Source organism: Sorex fumeus, unplaced genomic scaffold (genome assembly GCF_029834395.1).
Source record: "Sorex fumeus unplaced genomic scaffold, SorFum_2.1 ptg000092l, whole genome shotgun sequence".
NCBI lineage: Eukaryota > Metazoa > Chordata > Mammalia > Eulipotyphla > Soricidae > Sorex > Sorex fumeus.
In genome coordinates, this window is record NW_026606149.1 from 11,601,913 (window position 1) to 11,618,647 (window position 16,735).

Consider the following 16,735-nt stretch of genomic DNA (forward strand, 5'->3'; position numbering starts at 1 on the left):
GTAGGGCATTTGCCTTGCACACGGCTGACCCGGGTTCGATTCCCAGCATCCCATATGGTCCCCTGAGCACCACCAGGAGTAACTCCTGAGTGCAGAGCCAGGAGTAACCCCTGTGCATCGCCAGGTGTGACCCAAAAAGAAAAAAGATACCTTATATGAAAACAATAGATGTGAATTGTATTCTCTCTTTTTATTTTTTGTGTAGTGCTAGGAGTCAAACCTAGGTCTCATGAAAGCAATCTGTGTGCTTTACCACTGAGTCACATGCCAGGCCCTATCCTGCTGTTTCTAAACAAACTACACCTGTCTTCTCTGTAGTCCTTTTCTCCCTTATCTGCTGTATTTGAAAACATTCTGTTGTTAGATGCTTGGGGTCCTGTGGGAGATGTCACCTGATTTGTGCCCCTAAAGTGCCAACAAGAATATGGCAGTTACCCTTAAACTCACCGTGCAGCACCATGGAACCAAACTTTAGGGAGAGTCTTTGCCAATGAAAATTTGCACTGTGGGCTGGAGCGATAGCACAGCGGGGAGGGCGTTTGCCTTGCACGTGGCCAACCCGGGTTCGATTCCCAGCATCCCATATGGTCCCCTGAGCAGCACCAGGAGTGATTCCTGAGTGCAGAGCCAGAAGTAACCCCTGAGCATAGCTGGGTGTGACCCAAAAGAAAAAAAAATTTGCACTGTAACTGGGTAACTTTTTTTTTAATCATTTTGGTTTTTTTAGGCCACACATGGTGATGCTCAGGGCTTATTACTCCTGGCTCTTCACTCAGAGATCACTCCTGGAAGGCTTGGAGGACCACCTGGGTGCTGGGGATCGCATCCAGGTCAGCTGTGTGCAAGGCAAGCTCCTTAATAGTTGTATTATCTTCCCTAGCATCTGTAAGTGGGTCATTTCTAAGGCACTTCCCAATCCCTAACCAGTCATGTCAGGGGTCCAGAAATGTTGCCGCTTGCCACTGCATATGGCCTGAGAGCAGTGTCCAGCCCCTCCAGCCTAGCACAGTGCCTGGCCTGCAGGAGGAGCTCAGTCTTCCCTGAATTAATGAATCATACTTCCACATGCTGCCTTTTGTTAGGCCACACCCCGTGGTGCTCAGGGCCTACTCAGGAATCACTCTTGCAGGTTCAGGGGACCTTACGGGGTACAGGAATCAAATCTGGGTTGGCCAGATGCAGGATAAGCACTGCACCTGTTGTATGATTACTCTGGCCCCAAACCATTTGCTGTTCTTAAAGTAAGACTTTAGACTACTAAGAATTAAGTTGGCACTGACTAATGGTTGTAGAGCAGGAATTTGGGGGAGCATTAAGACACGTTCCAGGTCCCACACCTATTTGCCACAGTCTTGTCAATTGAGCCAAAATACCTGCCTCCTCACCCGCCCCACCCCTAAGTCAGGAAGTTTGTTTAGATGCATTTCGTGGGAGTTTGGATTTGGGGTCACACCTAGTGGTGCTTAGTGCTTACTCCTGGCTCTGAGGAATCACTCTTGGAGGTGCCGAAGTACAGTGCCCAGGGGACCATATGCAGCAGTGTCGAGATGGAACCAGGTCAGCTACATATAAGGCAAGTATCCTTCCTGCCGCACTGTCCCTCTGGCACCAGGTAAAGATGTTTTAACCAGTAAAACCTGGGATTCATGTTTCAGTAAGTAATTTCACATAGGAAGGTGCCTGGGGGGCTTTAGGCGTGGAGATGTCTCTGTACTGTGACTGCTTCAGGGGCTGGGCCAAACACGGAGAGACACTGAGCAGCTGTTCAAAGGCCCTGAGAGTTCTGGAGAAAAAGGTTCACTAGAAGACAGTTTAGAGTAGACCTCTGACCACTTTCCTTCTGATCTGCATAAATCCAGATGGGGCAGGATCAGCAGCACTAGGCTGGTGCTTCCATCCCCTCCCTACCCCCCACCGTGACCAAGCAGCAGGAAAACCAGTTAATTGCAGGCAGAGGGGATTCTCCTGAGAACTCTGTGGTCACTTCTCCGCCCTCACCCTGCCCCTTTAGCAGAACTGACTCCAGAAGGGGAAGCATCATTTACAGTTCCCACTCTTAGAGGGCAACCTTCCAAGAACCAAACCACCAGCTCTTAAAGTGCCACCTCCAGTGACATGTGTCTCCTTATCTTGACTCACTCCTACAACCATCAAACAGTAACTTTTTCGTTGAAAAGACATTTTCTTTGCTGGGCTTTATAGTTACCACCCCCCCCAACAAAAATTAGTTTTCTATCACCCCCTGCTCCCCGTTCCCCCCAAACATACACAAGCTAGGCACACTCTAGGTACCCAACATTCATTCACCAAATGAGGAACAGTGCTTGCATTCATCTAAATGAATTGGCCCTATGCACCAGGCTCTGCCTTACTGCTACAGAACTTGATGGACAGAACAGAAAAAAAATGCTTGTCTTCTTGCAACTGATATGCCAGTGTGGGAGAGAGTCTATACCTTTAAAAATAATGAATAACGAATTCTTAGTGAAAAGTTAATTCCACAGAGAAATAGAGAGGCAAGAGTAAGGAGATGTTTGTTCCACAAAGTGCTGGAACTAAGCCGAGCCCAGCACATTTCAAAGGCCACCTGGTGCTGGACACATGTTCAGGCTTTGGTGACCTTCCCACTACTGCTGTGGAGTTGGATCTCTGATTTGGGTACTACATCTGCAGGAACAGGTTGTGTAAAGTTTTGTGAAATATCATATATAAAGTCTTACTCATATAGGTTGGATGCTGTGGCAACTACTACTTCCAGGAACTGTAAGAATGTAAAGTTGCTATTAGGGTTTTATTTTACTTTAAAAGCCCTAGTCCTGGGGCTGGAGCAATAGCACAGCGGGTAGGGCATTTGCCTTGCACGCGGCCGACCCAGGTTCAATTCCCAGCATCCCATATGGTTCCCCAAGCACTGCCAGGAGTGATTCCTGAGTGCATGAACCAGGAGTAACTCCTGTGCATCGCCAGGTGTGACCCAAAAAAGCAAAAAAAAAAAAAAAAAAAAAAGCCCTAGTCTAGGGGCTGGGAGATGGCTCAAGGTGCTGATCAATGTGCTGGAGCTTGCATGTGGAAAGGTCTGCTGGATTCCCAGCACTGCCTGGGGAACCCTTGAGTCCAGGAGTGATCCTTGAGCCCTGCTGGGTATGGTCCCAAAACAATACTGACTAATTTATTTCTTAAGCAGAATAAAAATCCTCCAGTGATAAACTCCAGCTATCCTGAAACTGCATGAGTCTCAAGAACCAAGAAAGTAAATCCTAGACACCAAGTCCTTTCCTCAGGCTCCCACTGACTGTTCCCTGGCAAGGATTCAAGGTCCTGAGACCCAGGAATCCTGGGTTGATTTCCTATTGTCAGCTGTGTTTATCTTGCCCAAGGAACACCCAGGGGGTAACTGTGTCCTTATACATGTGAACAACTCCTTAAAATCTGACCATAAGAGACTTCAAGCTTTTACAACAAGAACTCAAAATAATCAGGTACATTCCCTTGGTGGTCATCTCAGCCCTCACAGCAAAATGAGGCTAAATCCAGGGCTCTGGATCCTACAGCTCAGGCTCCCCCTGCTGAGGCTCCACCCCAACCAGGATGCAGACACCAAGACCAAGCCCCACTAGCACAGAATTCAATGTGCAGCCACCCCAGCAAGACTTGCCACCTCCCTGAACACATAATGAGGGTCTACTCCCACCCAGCTCCCACCTCCACAGGATCTGGACTCTAAATGCCCCAACCCCAATGACAATGCAGACATGCACACAGTGTGTGCTCACCCAGGTCTCTCGAGTTAAAGCAACCAAAGACCAGACTCACGGACTCACAGAGAAGTCAAGTATCTACAACGGCCAGAAATGAAAATTGAAGCCACAGAGATTGTACAGGGGTTAAGGTGCCAGTCATGCACACAGCCAACCTGGGTTCAATCTCTGGCACCACAGATGGTCGCTGAACACTGCTAGGAGTGAACCCTGAGCACTGCCAGGTGTGGACCCCCAACCCCACTCAAAAAACCCCCAAACAATCCTGTAAACACATCTAACAACTAAAGTTCCTCCACCAAAAGAAACGCAATGGGGGTGAGAGCAATAGTACAATGGGTAGGGCGCTTGTCCTGCACACAGATGACACAGGTTCTGATCCCCAGCATCCTGTATGGTTCCTCGAGTACCACCAGGAGGAACCCCTGAGACTCTCTGGGTGTAGCCCCCAGACAAATAACAAAAACAATTGCAGTGAAATCTGAAATGACATTTGCAATGCTCAAGTGTTAAGGAGGTTTCACAACAGCAGGTTCTTCTGTGTGACCCCCAGTTAAGGGGTGTCAAGGGTTACCTGACAGCATAACAGAGGTAGCCCAGCCAGGCTGAGACCCCAACCTGGGCTCAAGTTCTGCTCCTTGAGCAGCAACATGGGCCCTGGCTGGTCCCTGCTGGTGATGCAGGAGCCGGGGATTCAGGAATCTAATCTACATTCTAAGAAGATCCCAGAAACACTGAGTATTGGTGTGAAGATGGGTCGCCTAGTGACTACTACAGGCCCCACTCCTCAGTGCAAGGAGTCTGATGACTCACTACTATGGGTTCTGCAAGTCACAGTTTGGGTCTGGGTGCTTATTCCTTCAACAGAACCTTCCTGAATGCAAACGTGGGCCTGGCTTGTGCCAGCTGAAATATCCTCACGGTGCCAATGAGTTGTAAACGTGTTTTTTTTTTTAACATAATCACACCTGCCAATGTGAGAAATAAACTGAGAAATGAAGAAAGAAGCAGCATGGCACGGGACTCCACTAGAGTGTGGGTGTGAGAATGGAAATGGCCAGAGCAGGGAAGAGCAAGGGAGACACAGGGAGGTGGGCTGGGTGGCACCAGGATGTGCCAAAGGTCTGGGGCTGATCTCTGTGCTTTCACGTTCATTGAGGTGGGTCCTGCAGGCTCAATCATCACAGCCTGCAGAGGAAGAACCATCACATCGCACTGTCCGAGGCAACGTTGCATGTTCATCTGAACATTCAGTGCTGGGTGTTGGGAGCCCACAGTGACCTCATAACTCCCAGCACAGGCCTGGGTTAGAGGCCATGTTAGGAGAGGTGGACAGACTAACTGCCGGAGTTCCTCGAGTTAGCATTTGTATGGTGAGCACAAACTAAGGAGCCACAAAGAACTCTCCCAGCGTCTGGCGTCTGGCACTCCTCTGTCCCCACTGAGGGAGCCCCCTGCAGGAGAGCCCTACACAGACATTGCAGTCACACTCAGCCCTCTGAGATTCAGTCACACTTGCAAACCAGGAGAGGGAATCATGGTGTGTGGATGTGCAAATAGAGGGTGGAGCCATCAGCCTCACACAGCCATCGGCACCCACAGTAAGACTGGCTCCCAGTAAGCCTCCGGTCCCTGAGCAGGAGCCTCAACCTTGGAGCCTGGTCTCCTTGCTGTGCAGGCAGTTATTTCCTTTTCCTGCAGGCCATCTTTCAAAAGAAAACCATCTTCCTAGAATCCTAAGTGAGTGAAGTTGAGTTCGTGAGCCGGAACTAAACCCTGTGGTTCTTTACTGCTGCATCTCTCAGGTGTGCAATTTAATGGCATCCACAGTGACACATCTGGGTGACCAGGGACTTTGACAGTAGCTGCAAAAAATCTGTCAGGAGCACTGAGGGAAGAGGGAAAGCACAGCTGTCCTGCACATTCCATTTCCCACCCACTACAGGGTCAAACACACAGGCAGCACCCAGGCCTATTCTAGCAGGACAGTCTCACAATGGGTATTCTGGATATGGCCCAGGCAACTCTGAAGAGTTGGGGGAGAAAGGTGGAAATGCTATGAGGTGATTCCACTGAAACAGGGAAGTGATATCTGTTCCCTAGGAGCAGGAATCAGCAAATAAACGAAAATGTATTGTGGCGCCAAGGGGCCTAAAACTTGGTTTTGCACTAGCTGCTTGACCTTGTTTGGGCAATAAGCTGCCGGGCCCAGCCCTAGGGTCCTTGTTTCTGTGGCCATACACTAGGGGTCACGAACATCAGGATGACAGGTATCCTATATACCTTGAAGGAGGGCTGGTACCGTGAAGCCCAGACCTGACACAGCCACTGGAACCTTCCTGTAGGCACAGGACCTAGGTAGCTGCTGAAAGGCAGCCTGAAACAGTGTGTTGCCTAAAACCCAGTCTTAGGGCACCCTAAGAGCACACACTGTCCATTCCCAAGAGCCAGGCATATGTTCTCAGCCAGGCTGACCAGAAGTCAGGAGCGTCTGGGCTGAAAAGAGGTGGCTTCAGGCCGCAGTCACATCTGGGACCTGACCACAGCTGAAAGTAAGCACAAGCAGCCTCCAGCTTATCCTGTGGGGGAACAAGCCTCATCCAGAGAGGACCCCCACACAGAGAGTCCTGAGTTGGGGCACCCTCATACTCTGTTTCTTAGGGGTGCTGCCCAAACTCTGGAGGCCTCAGAGATTGCCTGCCAGAGGGCTCAAAGAAGCTGCCAGAACTGGAAACACCACAGAGACAGGAAAGCAACAACTCAAAGCAAAGATAGAATGACTTCACACAGCCACAGTGGGCACCTTTAATTCTACAAGACAAAGACTCTTCCTGGATTATTCCTGTTTTGATGCACTGATCAATAAAGTACTTCATAAACTGCACTCAAACCCTTGGACCTAAGAGGTCCATCCACAGATCCAGTGAGAGCCAAAGGCAGCTTCATCCCTAAGCTAAACTTATGGTACCTATCATATTTTACAAGGCCCTCAAGACCTTGTAGCTTTGTGTAATTTGTGTACTTTGTGTACTAGGAAGGTTGGATGCAGCAGTTGCAAGGTGACGCATGACCACTCCTGTGTATCTAGGAGCATAAGTGCAGGTACCAAAGGGCAGGTACACAGCTCTAGGCCAAAACTCTGAAAATAAGCCAGAGTCCTGGCACACAGCAGGGTGTTCGGTAGAACACGAGTATCCCCCCGCTGTGCAGGGTAGTCTCGCTCTGGATGGCCTATAAACACTGAGTGCATGAACACAGGTCAGAGGTCTGGATGGCCTGTAGATTGTATGGGCATATGGTGTCCTTGAGTGGCACGTACGTCTTACTTTGCAACAGAGACAGTGGCAGTGATCACACGGGGTGGGCGCTGAGTAGACTAGGCATGACAAAACGCTGCTGGATATCAGGTTGCTCCATACCTTCATTCGTGTGGTGGTTGCCCTGGGGGTGCAGACATATAAATGCCAACCAGCTATGCACCTGAGCCAACTGCATTTCACTGTCACACATACTAAACACCAAACCTCACAGAGGAGAAAATATCCATTGTAAGGGGTTGGAATAACTCCCTGGAAAGGCAGCTTTTCAGGCCTGGATGACTCCTTGAACAATAGAAGGAAAGAAAGACCATGGACGGGGAGAGCCTGGATGGTTTTCAAACTGCTTTAGCAGCAAACACTATCTTTTTTGTTTTGTTTTCTTTTTTGGACCACACACGGCAGTGCTCCATGGTTGGTTACTCCTGCCTCTGCACTCAGGAATAGCTCCCAGAGGGCTCTGGGAACCATATGGGATGCCAGGGGTCGAACCCAGGCAGGTGGTATGCAAGGGAAGCACTCAACCAGTTGTACTATCACTCTGATCCGCAAAAGCTTTCTTTACTTTCCTTACTATTTCCAAGTAAAATACTAGAGACATGTACCCAAAACACAGAAAAGACACCTCCCAAAGACAGATAAAGTGCCCCAACATAAAACAGACATCATTCATCACACACAGAAAGAAGCTGCCCACCCTTTGGTGTCCTCTGTGGTCAGTGTGTGCATGTCTAACAAGGGATGTGGTTTTGGGTAAAGAGAGAGAAGGAAATGTCCCTGAGCCCCAAGAACTGGAAGGGTGAAATCTCCACCAGGAAAAGGCACAGTTCCTACAGGCTCTGCAAGACCATGGGGTCTACCAGGGGTGGTCTGCCTGGCATTCTGGAGGAGTGTACAGAGCTGGGGTCAGGGCCCTGCCCTTGGCCTTTAGTTCAGCACAGGGCACTGATACAGCAGCCCATTCATAAGTCAAAAAAGTCCTTTCAGCCCTTGGAGCTTTCTCTTGTCTCATCTTCTGCCCTATGGCTCTGGCATTGGTTAGCACAGGCATCTACCCCTCATCTATCTCCAGTTATCACCTGCAAACCCCCTTATATAAGTTTGGGACATGAGTAAGTCAGCTGGTGAAATGCACTGGTCACCTTCTCACCATCCTCAATGGCAGTTCTATTTCGGGTGTGAAACATAATCTTAAAACATACACCGCTTTGGAAACAAATGGAACCTCAATAGAAACAAATCACATACAAATAAGATCTAAAAAAGAAATTCTTTACCAAACTGTCAAACAGGGAGCTAAACTGGGAGCTAAAAGGAAAGCCAGCACTGCTAACCTCAACCAACGGTTGCATCTCCACCTCTGGAAGCCCCGGCCCTCAGGGTAGAGGCTGACTGTGAGATGCTCTGACTCCTGGACTGGTCTCCAGCCTGTGAGTCTGAGAGAGGATTAAAGAGCTGCGGGTAGTGGAGTGTCAGGACTGGCATCCAGATGCTCAGCAGTCAAGGGACCAGTGGCTTCAGCCACGTCAAGGCAACAAGCGCAGGTGGGCAATTCAGGAGGCCTGAGCATAAGGACGAGTCCTGCAGGGTTGCCAGGATGCCCCAGAAACCTCGGTTTCACAGAGAAGAGTCTGCATTGGGTGACACTATGGTGACCAGAATGAAGGATCTACCCGCACCCCATCTTAATCTGCCCACTTGCCAGACTAATTTGTAGGGGAATTAGGGGCATGCTTGGGAGTCCAGGGATCAGACTAAGGTCTTGAGTGTGCAAGGCGTGTGCTCCAGCCCTTTGAGCTGTCTCAAAGGCTCCTAAAAAGGAGACTGTGAGTTTCTCAAGGCAGCCAGCTAAAGAGCTTTAGGGATGTTTTGGGCTGAGAGGCTCAGCACTTCCCTCACTCCCTTAGTTCACAGAAAAGTAGGAGTGAGTGAAGGACAAGTGAACGTGTTTGTGTCTCTGCAGGCAAACAGCCAAGGAAGAGCCTGGAGCAAAGGCCCTGGGGTCCTTCTCACCACCTGAATGTGGGGTCCACCATCTCAATTCCCCCTTCCTGCTCCTGCCTCCGGGAGTCCAGAGCTTCAGGGACAATGACTCTGTGCCTCTTCCTTGTCATGGATTCTGAGTCACACAGGCAGAGAAGCTGCACCTCCAGCCCTGGCCTGGGGGAACCCCTGTCAGGAATACAAGTCCTGGAAAAGGGAGGTCGCTGGTGAGTGGGGGACTTCTAGAGGTCAGCAGTCAGCATCATCTGCTCCCACCCCAGTCCCTGATGAAAGACTCCTCTGAACGCAACTTCCCAAACTGAGCCACCAAACCTGTTTAAAAACCAACACACACTATAGATACAATAAAACCAGAATCTGAAAGGGTGTAGCCAACACACACAGGTGAGTCAAACTGTGTCAGGCAGTTCTCAACTGGCCCGAGGGAGGCAAGTGCCCAAGAAGCCCAGGGGAGCTCAGGGCCTAGGCTCCACCCCAGCAGATGGAAGGGCGTTCCCTCCAGTCAGAGATAAGATCTGGGGGCCCGAGGAAACATGCTGACTGAAAATACTGTCACTGCAGCACCATCTGCGTGGGTGCTGGAGACTCTCCTGTGGACAAGCAGTGCAAAAGTAAGCCCCACACCTAAAAGTTCGAAGTCTACTAATAACCCAGGAGAATACAGGTGAAGACAAAGTGATTCACTGATCTCACTGGGAAAGAGTAAGAAAACAGATTTGGAGGGAGAACTGGAAAGAGATGGATGGATAAATAGGAAAGTGCATATCAACTGGCTGAAGAATTCTGGAAGAAAATCAAATGCAGTGTACTGAAAGCCTTTAAAAATGTGCACAAAAAATAAAATAAAAAATGTGCACAATATTTCCTCCACGAAAGAAATAATACAGGGCCATGAAGATGGCTCAAAGGTTTTGCATGTGGGAGCCAGGGGTTCAATCCCAGGCAATGTGGCTGGGGGTGCCCAGTACCACTGGGAGTCGCTTGCTAGCAACAGAGGGTGTGCCCTCCATAAATGTAGGGGTTTTAATAGAAGATATTCCTTATGGACTTCATATGCCATGTATATTTGAAATACACTTTTCATACAAAGATTTTAAAGTATGAAGATGTTCTAGCAGTTTATGATAGAAAAGAGGTTGGAAATGCCCCAAATAGGATATTGGCTAAGTCAGTTATGGTTGACACAATAGATGGAATTCTGTGCAGTCATTTAAAATCTTTTCTAAAAACATGAACAAATACTCCACTGTGAAGTTGAAGAGGAGGCTGCTCAAGACTCGTGACTACAGAACAAGACCCCATTTCTGCATGCGCCCACACAGAGCCCAGGAGACAGCAATACTGAACAGGTTATCTTGGGAGAGGGAACACTCCTTGTGCCCAAAGTGATTTCTAAAGCTTCTACGACAGTGTTTTTATTCAGAGATCAAAAAATCCCCTAGGTTATTTAAACAGAGCAACAAAACAGGATTACAACTTTCAATAGTGTTACTTTCCTCTCTCTGTCCTGTGAGGACAGTACAGCAAAGGCCAGGAGAAGAGGGTAGTGGATGAGGAGGTGAGCTGGTAAGGGGTTTCATGAGCTCTCTCTGCAGTAAGGGTCATCAAGGTAACACTGGTTCTTACGGAAGACATTTCTGATGTGAAAGGCATACTACCAGGGTACACAGGTCGAGGGAGCAGACGAGATTTCAGTGGAACAAATTCCGGAGGGCTCAGTTAGCTTAGGGAGGAGCCCTCTGAGAAGGGACAAATGTACTCCTATTCACCTTTTGAACATGTGTAGTTGCTGGTGGGAAAGGCTGCAGGTATAGTCAACGGTCCTGCTGCTCCATCCCTCTTCACTGCAAATGACAGCTCAGCTCCATCCACTACCTCTGCAGTACCCTCCCCAGCACGGCCTTCCATCTATCTCTGATGGGTCGGAAACCAACCCCTAGACATCAGTAGGGTCCCCTTCCCCGCCAAGCTCAACTCTCGCAACTACAAGTCCTATGAAAAGAGATCAAAATTCCAGAATCACTGGGGAAAGGGCTGGAAATGGCCCTGTTAATCAGAACTGGGGACTAAGGAACCGAGGTCCATAGGAGAAACAAGGTACTGAAATAGAAAGGTCTTCCAAAAGGTAAAGGCTTTCCTCCATGTGGGAGCAAAGCTTCAGTCCAAACCATGTCGCCAGGGACTGAGAATTGGCTCACCCTGCCAAAGTCCGTAACATTAGAGATAACCAAAGGCAATTTCAGAGCTCATCTCCCAAAGGGCCACAGGACTATGATGGACATGCCCTTGTTCCACCTGTTAGAGCACCTGCAGGCTTCCACCTAGCAGCTCACCTGGTCCTTGGATAAATACCAAGGCTTGGGCCAGCTAATGCCTTGCCTGAAAGTTCACAAGGGTAGTAAGTGGCAGGACTGCTAGAATCAGCTTCTGGTGCCACTGTCCCACCACCGCCACCCCCCATACACACATCACCACCACCATGTAAGTCTATGGCATCGTGCCACATTTAGGAGAAATAAAGGTGCCATTGTCACAGAATCTGCCACCTGTGAAACGCCAGCAGAGATGGCACAGCAGCAGATTCTAACTACTACGGGGGCTGAGTGGGGTGGACATGGAGGGAAGAGCCACAATAAGTCCCCTGGACCCTGGGTAAACAGCAAGTGGAGCCCCATCACTGGAGAGCCCTGCAGGCTGCTCTTTGGCCCTTCCTGCAGTTCCCTGGACCAGCTCTGCCACTCACCCCTCGGGAGTGTTCACTGAGCTAGAATCCAAGCTGGAGACATGGCTGCGAGCCTGGTCTCTTCAGCGAGGTGTGCAGGAGCAGCCAGTGGCCTTCGACCAGACCCGGAAGACAAGCAGAGAGAGGAAGGCACTGCCACTGCAGTAGGGTCTCTGGGAAGACCCTCCCAAGACTGATCTCTGGAGAGAGCTTTCCTGCTCTCTGCCAGGGAAAGCTCAGCACCCAGTCAGAACACAGGAGGCACTGAGTCGAGGGGCTGTGGCTCCGCTACAGTGAGGCAGGCCCCACAACGTGCCTCGGGTACCCCAGTCACTGGCGTGAAATGAACTGGGCTGGGCTGGGGATGGTGGGAAGCGGTGGTACCTCTGGTACTGGAGGTCCCAGGCAGTGTCAGCTCTGGATGGCACCATGCTTCAGGACACAGCACTGTGAATCTGGGACTCTGGAACCTGGAAGCTCATCCTATTAAACACACGTGCTCAGTGGCTTCTGCACGAGCAAGAAAGGCACATCGCCACCGGGCTAAGAGAACGCGGATTATCTGGAGCAAGGGGATGATGAGGGTGAGACTCACAGAAGTGAGTTCTTACTGGGGAGATGTCCCACCAGACCACAAAGAAACCCGACAAGTCACGGCAGCGGGGTCTGGGTCGCGGCCACGCCGGAGGTGCCGACCCCCACCACCCCGACCTGCCGGCAGGTCCCCCGAAAACCCCACTGCCCGGCGGGGGTCGCACGGCCCCTCTGCTCGGAGACCCGGCTGGGGCGCACCGAGCTGCGGCCCGGAGTCGCTCGGCAGCCCGGCGCCGCGATGCCGGGTGGGCGCAGCGGGAAGGGCGGGGGGTCGCGCGGCTCCGGCGGCGTCGCTGGAGGCCAAGGCCCCTCCGCCGCCGCCCGCGGGGTCGGCTCGGAGACCCCGGCAGACAAAAGCGTCTCCGCGGAGGAGCCGCCCCCGCAAGGGGCAGGAGCCCCAGATGCTATCAGCCAATTACCCAAACGCGCACGGCGCCGCAAGTCGGGGCACGCTCCGCGGGCGCGGGCCGCGGGAGGGGCCGCCGGCCGGGCGCGCCCGCCGAGCCTGGGCCTGGGGCGCCCGGGCGCGGGCCCGCCCGGGGGTCTGCGGGGCACTCCGGGGCCCGCGCCCCGCCGGGGGGAGGCGCCGCGCCGCCCCGGGGCCAGCGGCCCCCGGGTCGCCCCGGAAACGCCGCCCCCCGCCGCGCGGCGCGCCGGGTCGCTCGGCTCGTGGAACAAAGAGCCGCTCCCGCGGAGGGTCCGAGCCCGCGCGGACCCCCGACGGCCCGCGGCCGAGCCCGCCCGTGCGCGGGCTTTGTGTCCGCGCGGGGCTGGGGGCGCGCGGCCTCGGCCGCCCCGCGGGCTGCGCCGCGCTCCCACGTCGCGGCCGCCGAGGGTCGCCCCCGCCCCCGCCGGCGCCCATTCATTCCCGAGCGGGGGCGCGGCCGCGGGGCCACGCTCACCTTGCTCTTGACTTCCACCGCGCCGCAGTCGTAGAAGCGCAGGGTCTGAGACTTGTGGAAACTCCGGTTCATGGTTCCGGCCCCGCTCAGCCCCGGCTCGGCGGCCGCTCCTCGCTCCGGGGGCGGCAGAAGGACGCTGGGGGCGGCGGCCCCGCCGCGGCCCCCGGCCCGGCCCCGGCTCGCGCTCGCCCGGCAGCCCGGCTGCTCCGAGAGCGGCGGCCCGAGAGGGGCTGGCCGCGCGCCTGGGGACTCCGGGGGCCGCGCGCGGGAGGAGCGGGGGACGCGGCGCGCGCCGCCCCGGGCCGGCCCCCACGCCAGGCCACACCCCCGGGCCGGCCCCCGCGCCGGGCCACACCCCGGGGCCCGCCCCCTCCCCGGCCACACCCCGGGCCCGCCCCCATGCCCCGCCCGAGGACACGCCCCGCGCCCGCGCCCCGCCCCGGGCCCCGAGCCAATCGCCAGGCCCCACGCCCGGAGGGCCCGCCCCCCGCCGCGGCCGCAAACTCGGCCTCCCCGGCCCGCTGGGCTCGCGTCGGCGCGTCCCGCCCGGCGCCCCGGAGCTCGCCTCGGCCCCGCTCGGCGCCCTGGTCCCGGCGGCCCGCCCCACGCCTCGCCGCTCTTCTCCGCGCCCCCCAACCCGCGGAAGCCCCGAGGTCCCGGCCGCCTCTCGCACCCTGCGACTGCCCCACCGCGGGGTCCCGGACCCGCCCGCCGCGTCCCGCCCAGTCCAGCCCCCGCAGCCGGAGGGCCCGCCTCGAGAAGCGCCCCACGGGTGCCCCTACGGCTGCGTGCGAGGCAGACGCCCCCGCCGTGCTATCGCGCCCGGTACCGGCAGGCGCGAGGCCCTGGGGTTTCCTCCCGCACCGGCGCGAGGAGACCGGGAAAGACATCGCCGACGCTTTGCGTTCCCAGCGGATTTTACGGAAAGGGTCGACCGCCTTCCCACCTCGCGACGGTGCGTCCCGCCCGGCGCCCCGAGCTCGCCTCGGCCTCCCTCGGCGCCCTGGTCCCCCCGCTGAGTAGAGCCTGCGCTGCCCGTGGACCCTGACGGACGTCCCCGGGCCGCGCCTCGAGCCCGGTCGCCCGTTCGCGGCGAGGGTGGGCTCTGGGGAGGAGGCTCGCCGGGAAGCTGCAGCCAGAGGCTCAGTCTAGCCCGGGGCGAGCCTCTGCGCCCCCCCCCTCTGCCCCTCCCACTCCCGCCCCGAGGCGGGAGGCTTTCGGGTGGAAAAGCAGGGCCCGAGGGATACTACAGGGGACGGCGCTTCCCCCAGCAAGGCATCCCGGGTGGCCCGGAGCCCTGCTAGGAGCAACCCTTGAGTGCAGCGGGGTGTGGCCCCGTCCTCCCTCCACCCCCAGCAAAAGGGAAAGGAAGGTGGCATCACTTAGCAGAATTACCTACCAAGGGAGGGCCTGTGAAGCGGAGTGCAGATCTGATCCTGTGTTTGGGGGGCTTGCGATGAAAACCCGGGAAGGTATATTATGGACAAGAGTAACGGATAAGATGCCATTATTATTTACTAGAAATTAATGTAACATCAGCTACAGAATACAAAGAATTGGAAAAAAATAAATTAACTCGTAAACGTGAGCAGCATAGCTATGTATCTAAGACACAGATTCAAAAACCCTGAAAACATGAGATCTAACCATTGGAACTTTGTGGTGTGCCTATCAAGTTGACAGACCGGAAGATGGGGCAGGGATTAGTGGTGGGGCTGGAATATCCGGACGTTGGTGGAGGCAAGTTGACACTGGTGATGGAAATGGTGTTGAAATAGTAGCACTGCCCTCCCGTTGTTCATCAATTTGCTCGAGCCGGTGCCACTAGCGGCTCCATTGTGAGACTTGTTGTTACTGTTTTTGGCATATTCAATACCCCACAGGAGCTTGCCAGGCTCTGCTGTATGGGCAGGATACTCTAAGTAGCTTGCTGGGCTCTCAGAGAGGGACAGAGGAATGAAACCCAGGTCGGCTGCATGCAAGGCAAACACCCTACCTGCTGTGCTATTGCTCCAGTCATTGAAATAGTACATACCTAAAAGACAACTATCAATAACCTTGTAAATCACAGTTCTTTAAATTAAAAGTCTTCATTTGTCCCTGACGCGTGCTAGTGTAGCCCAATGGCGTCTGTTCATTCTAGGAACACAAAGAGCCTCAAACCTATCGTTCATGATTTTGATGAAGAAGTCTGACCATCTGGTAGGTGGGCCGCCACACGGTCTTTTGACATCCTGTGGAATCCAGTTGGTAACGGCTCTAGTCCAGCGGTTTTCTCTGAATCTCATTACATGACCAGCCCATCTGATTTTTGACGCCTTGGCAAACGAGACAGTGTCCCTGATTCTTGATCGTCGATGGAGGTCGGAACTCCGGATTCTTTCTCTCATTTGAGTGAAACGTAATATTCCAAGCACAGCTCTTTCCATTCCTCTTTGGTAGACCCAAACGGTGTTCTCATCCTGTTTGTGTAGGGCCCAGGTCTCTGAGGCCCTTGTAGGACCCATAAGCATACTACCCAGTATAGTCAGCTCTATTAATCTTTTGGTTTATTCTGTTTCTTCACATATATGTATATCTGTAATTTATTAAATTGTGATCGTGCTGTTTACCCAGTTAGCAACCTACTTTGTAAACTTTGTTTCCAAATCCAAGTTTGGATGCTTGTCACTGAGAAACAGGGTTGATTGCAAAAAATCTAAGCACGCAGAAGGTTGTGTGTTCACGGGCTCTCTGGATGGCTCTGTCTCACCGCCCACATTCAGTGCTCTTGAGCCGCTGTGTGTAGCCTGGATCAGGATGGCTATTCTCTCCCTCAAGCATGAGCCCCTCTCGCTCTGACTCTGGATCTCTGGAGCCCGAGCTCTTTCACTTTTGACTCTCTCCAAGCTTACATTCTTAGTTTATAGCAATCATGTAGGGTGGTGATACAAAGGTGGGTTGAACATCGACAAATCAACAAAGAGAGGTAAGACCACTCCTCCAGGAGATTGACTCAAGGATAAAATTTCATCTAAAGAGACTACTTCAGGGGGCTGGAGAGATAGCACAGCGGATAGGGCATTTGCCTTGCACGCGGCCAAACTGGGTTCAATTCCCAGCATCCCGTATGGTCCCCTGAGCACTGCCAGGAGTAACTCCTTAGTGCAGAGCCAGGAGTAACCCCTGTGCATCGCCAGGTGTGACCCAAAAAGAAAAAAAAAAGAGATTGCTCCAGATTACTAGGAGATCCGCTCAAGGGTGGGATCCTACTTAAATAGTTGTAGTAAAATCTACTTCTAATATTTCTAGCACTGTCATTCTGTGTGAGCACAGTAAGAGATATAAACATCTCACTATACATTCCACAGTCCTCAGCCCAGGTTAGTCTTCCTAGCTCAGCAGGATCCTAGTCTTGTCATTACCTTTGGATCATGACAGCATTTGTCCATGATCATG

The 16,735-nt window shown here is 53.3% G+C and overlaps 1 protein-coding gene across 1 annotated transcript in view; it reads right to left on the reverse strand.

Annotated features, from left to right (window-relative positions):
- PARD6G (par-6 family cell polarity regulator gamma) overlaps positions 1 to 13,583 on the reverse strand; it is an 85,442-nt gene extending 71,859 nt beyond the window's left edge. Inside the window, exon 1 of the mRNA XM_056131483.1 lies at positions 13,298 to 13,583. Coding sequence (XP_055987458.1) covers positions 13,298 to 13,369 — 72 coding nt within the window. The 5' untranslated portion in view covers positions 13,370 to 13,583. The remainder of the gene's footprint in view (positions 1 to 13,297) is intronic.
- Positions 13,584 to 16,735: the final 3,152 nt, after the last annotated feature.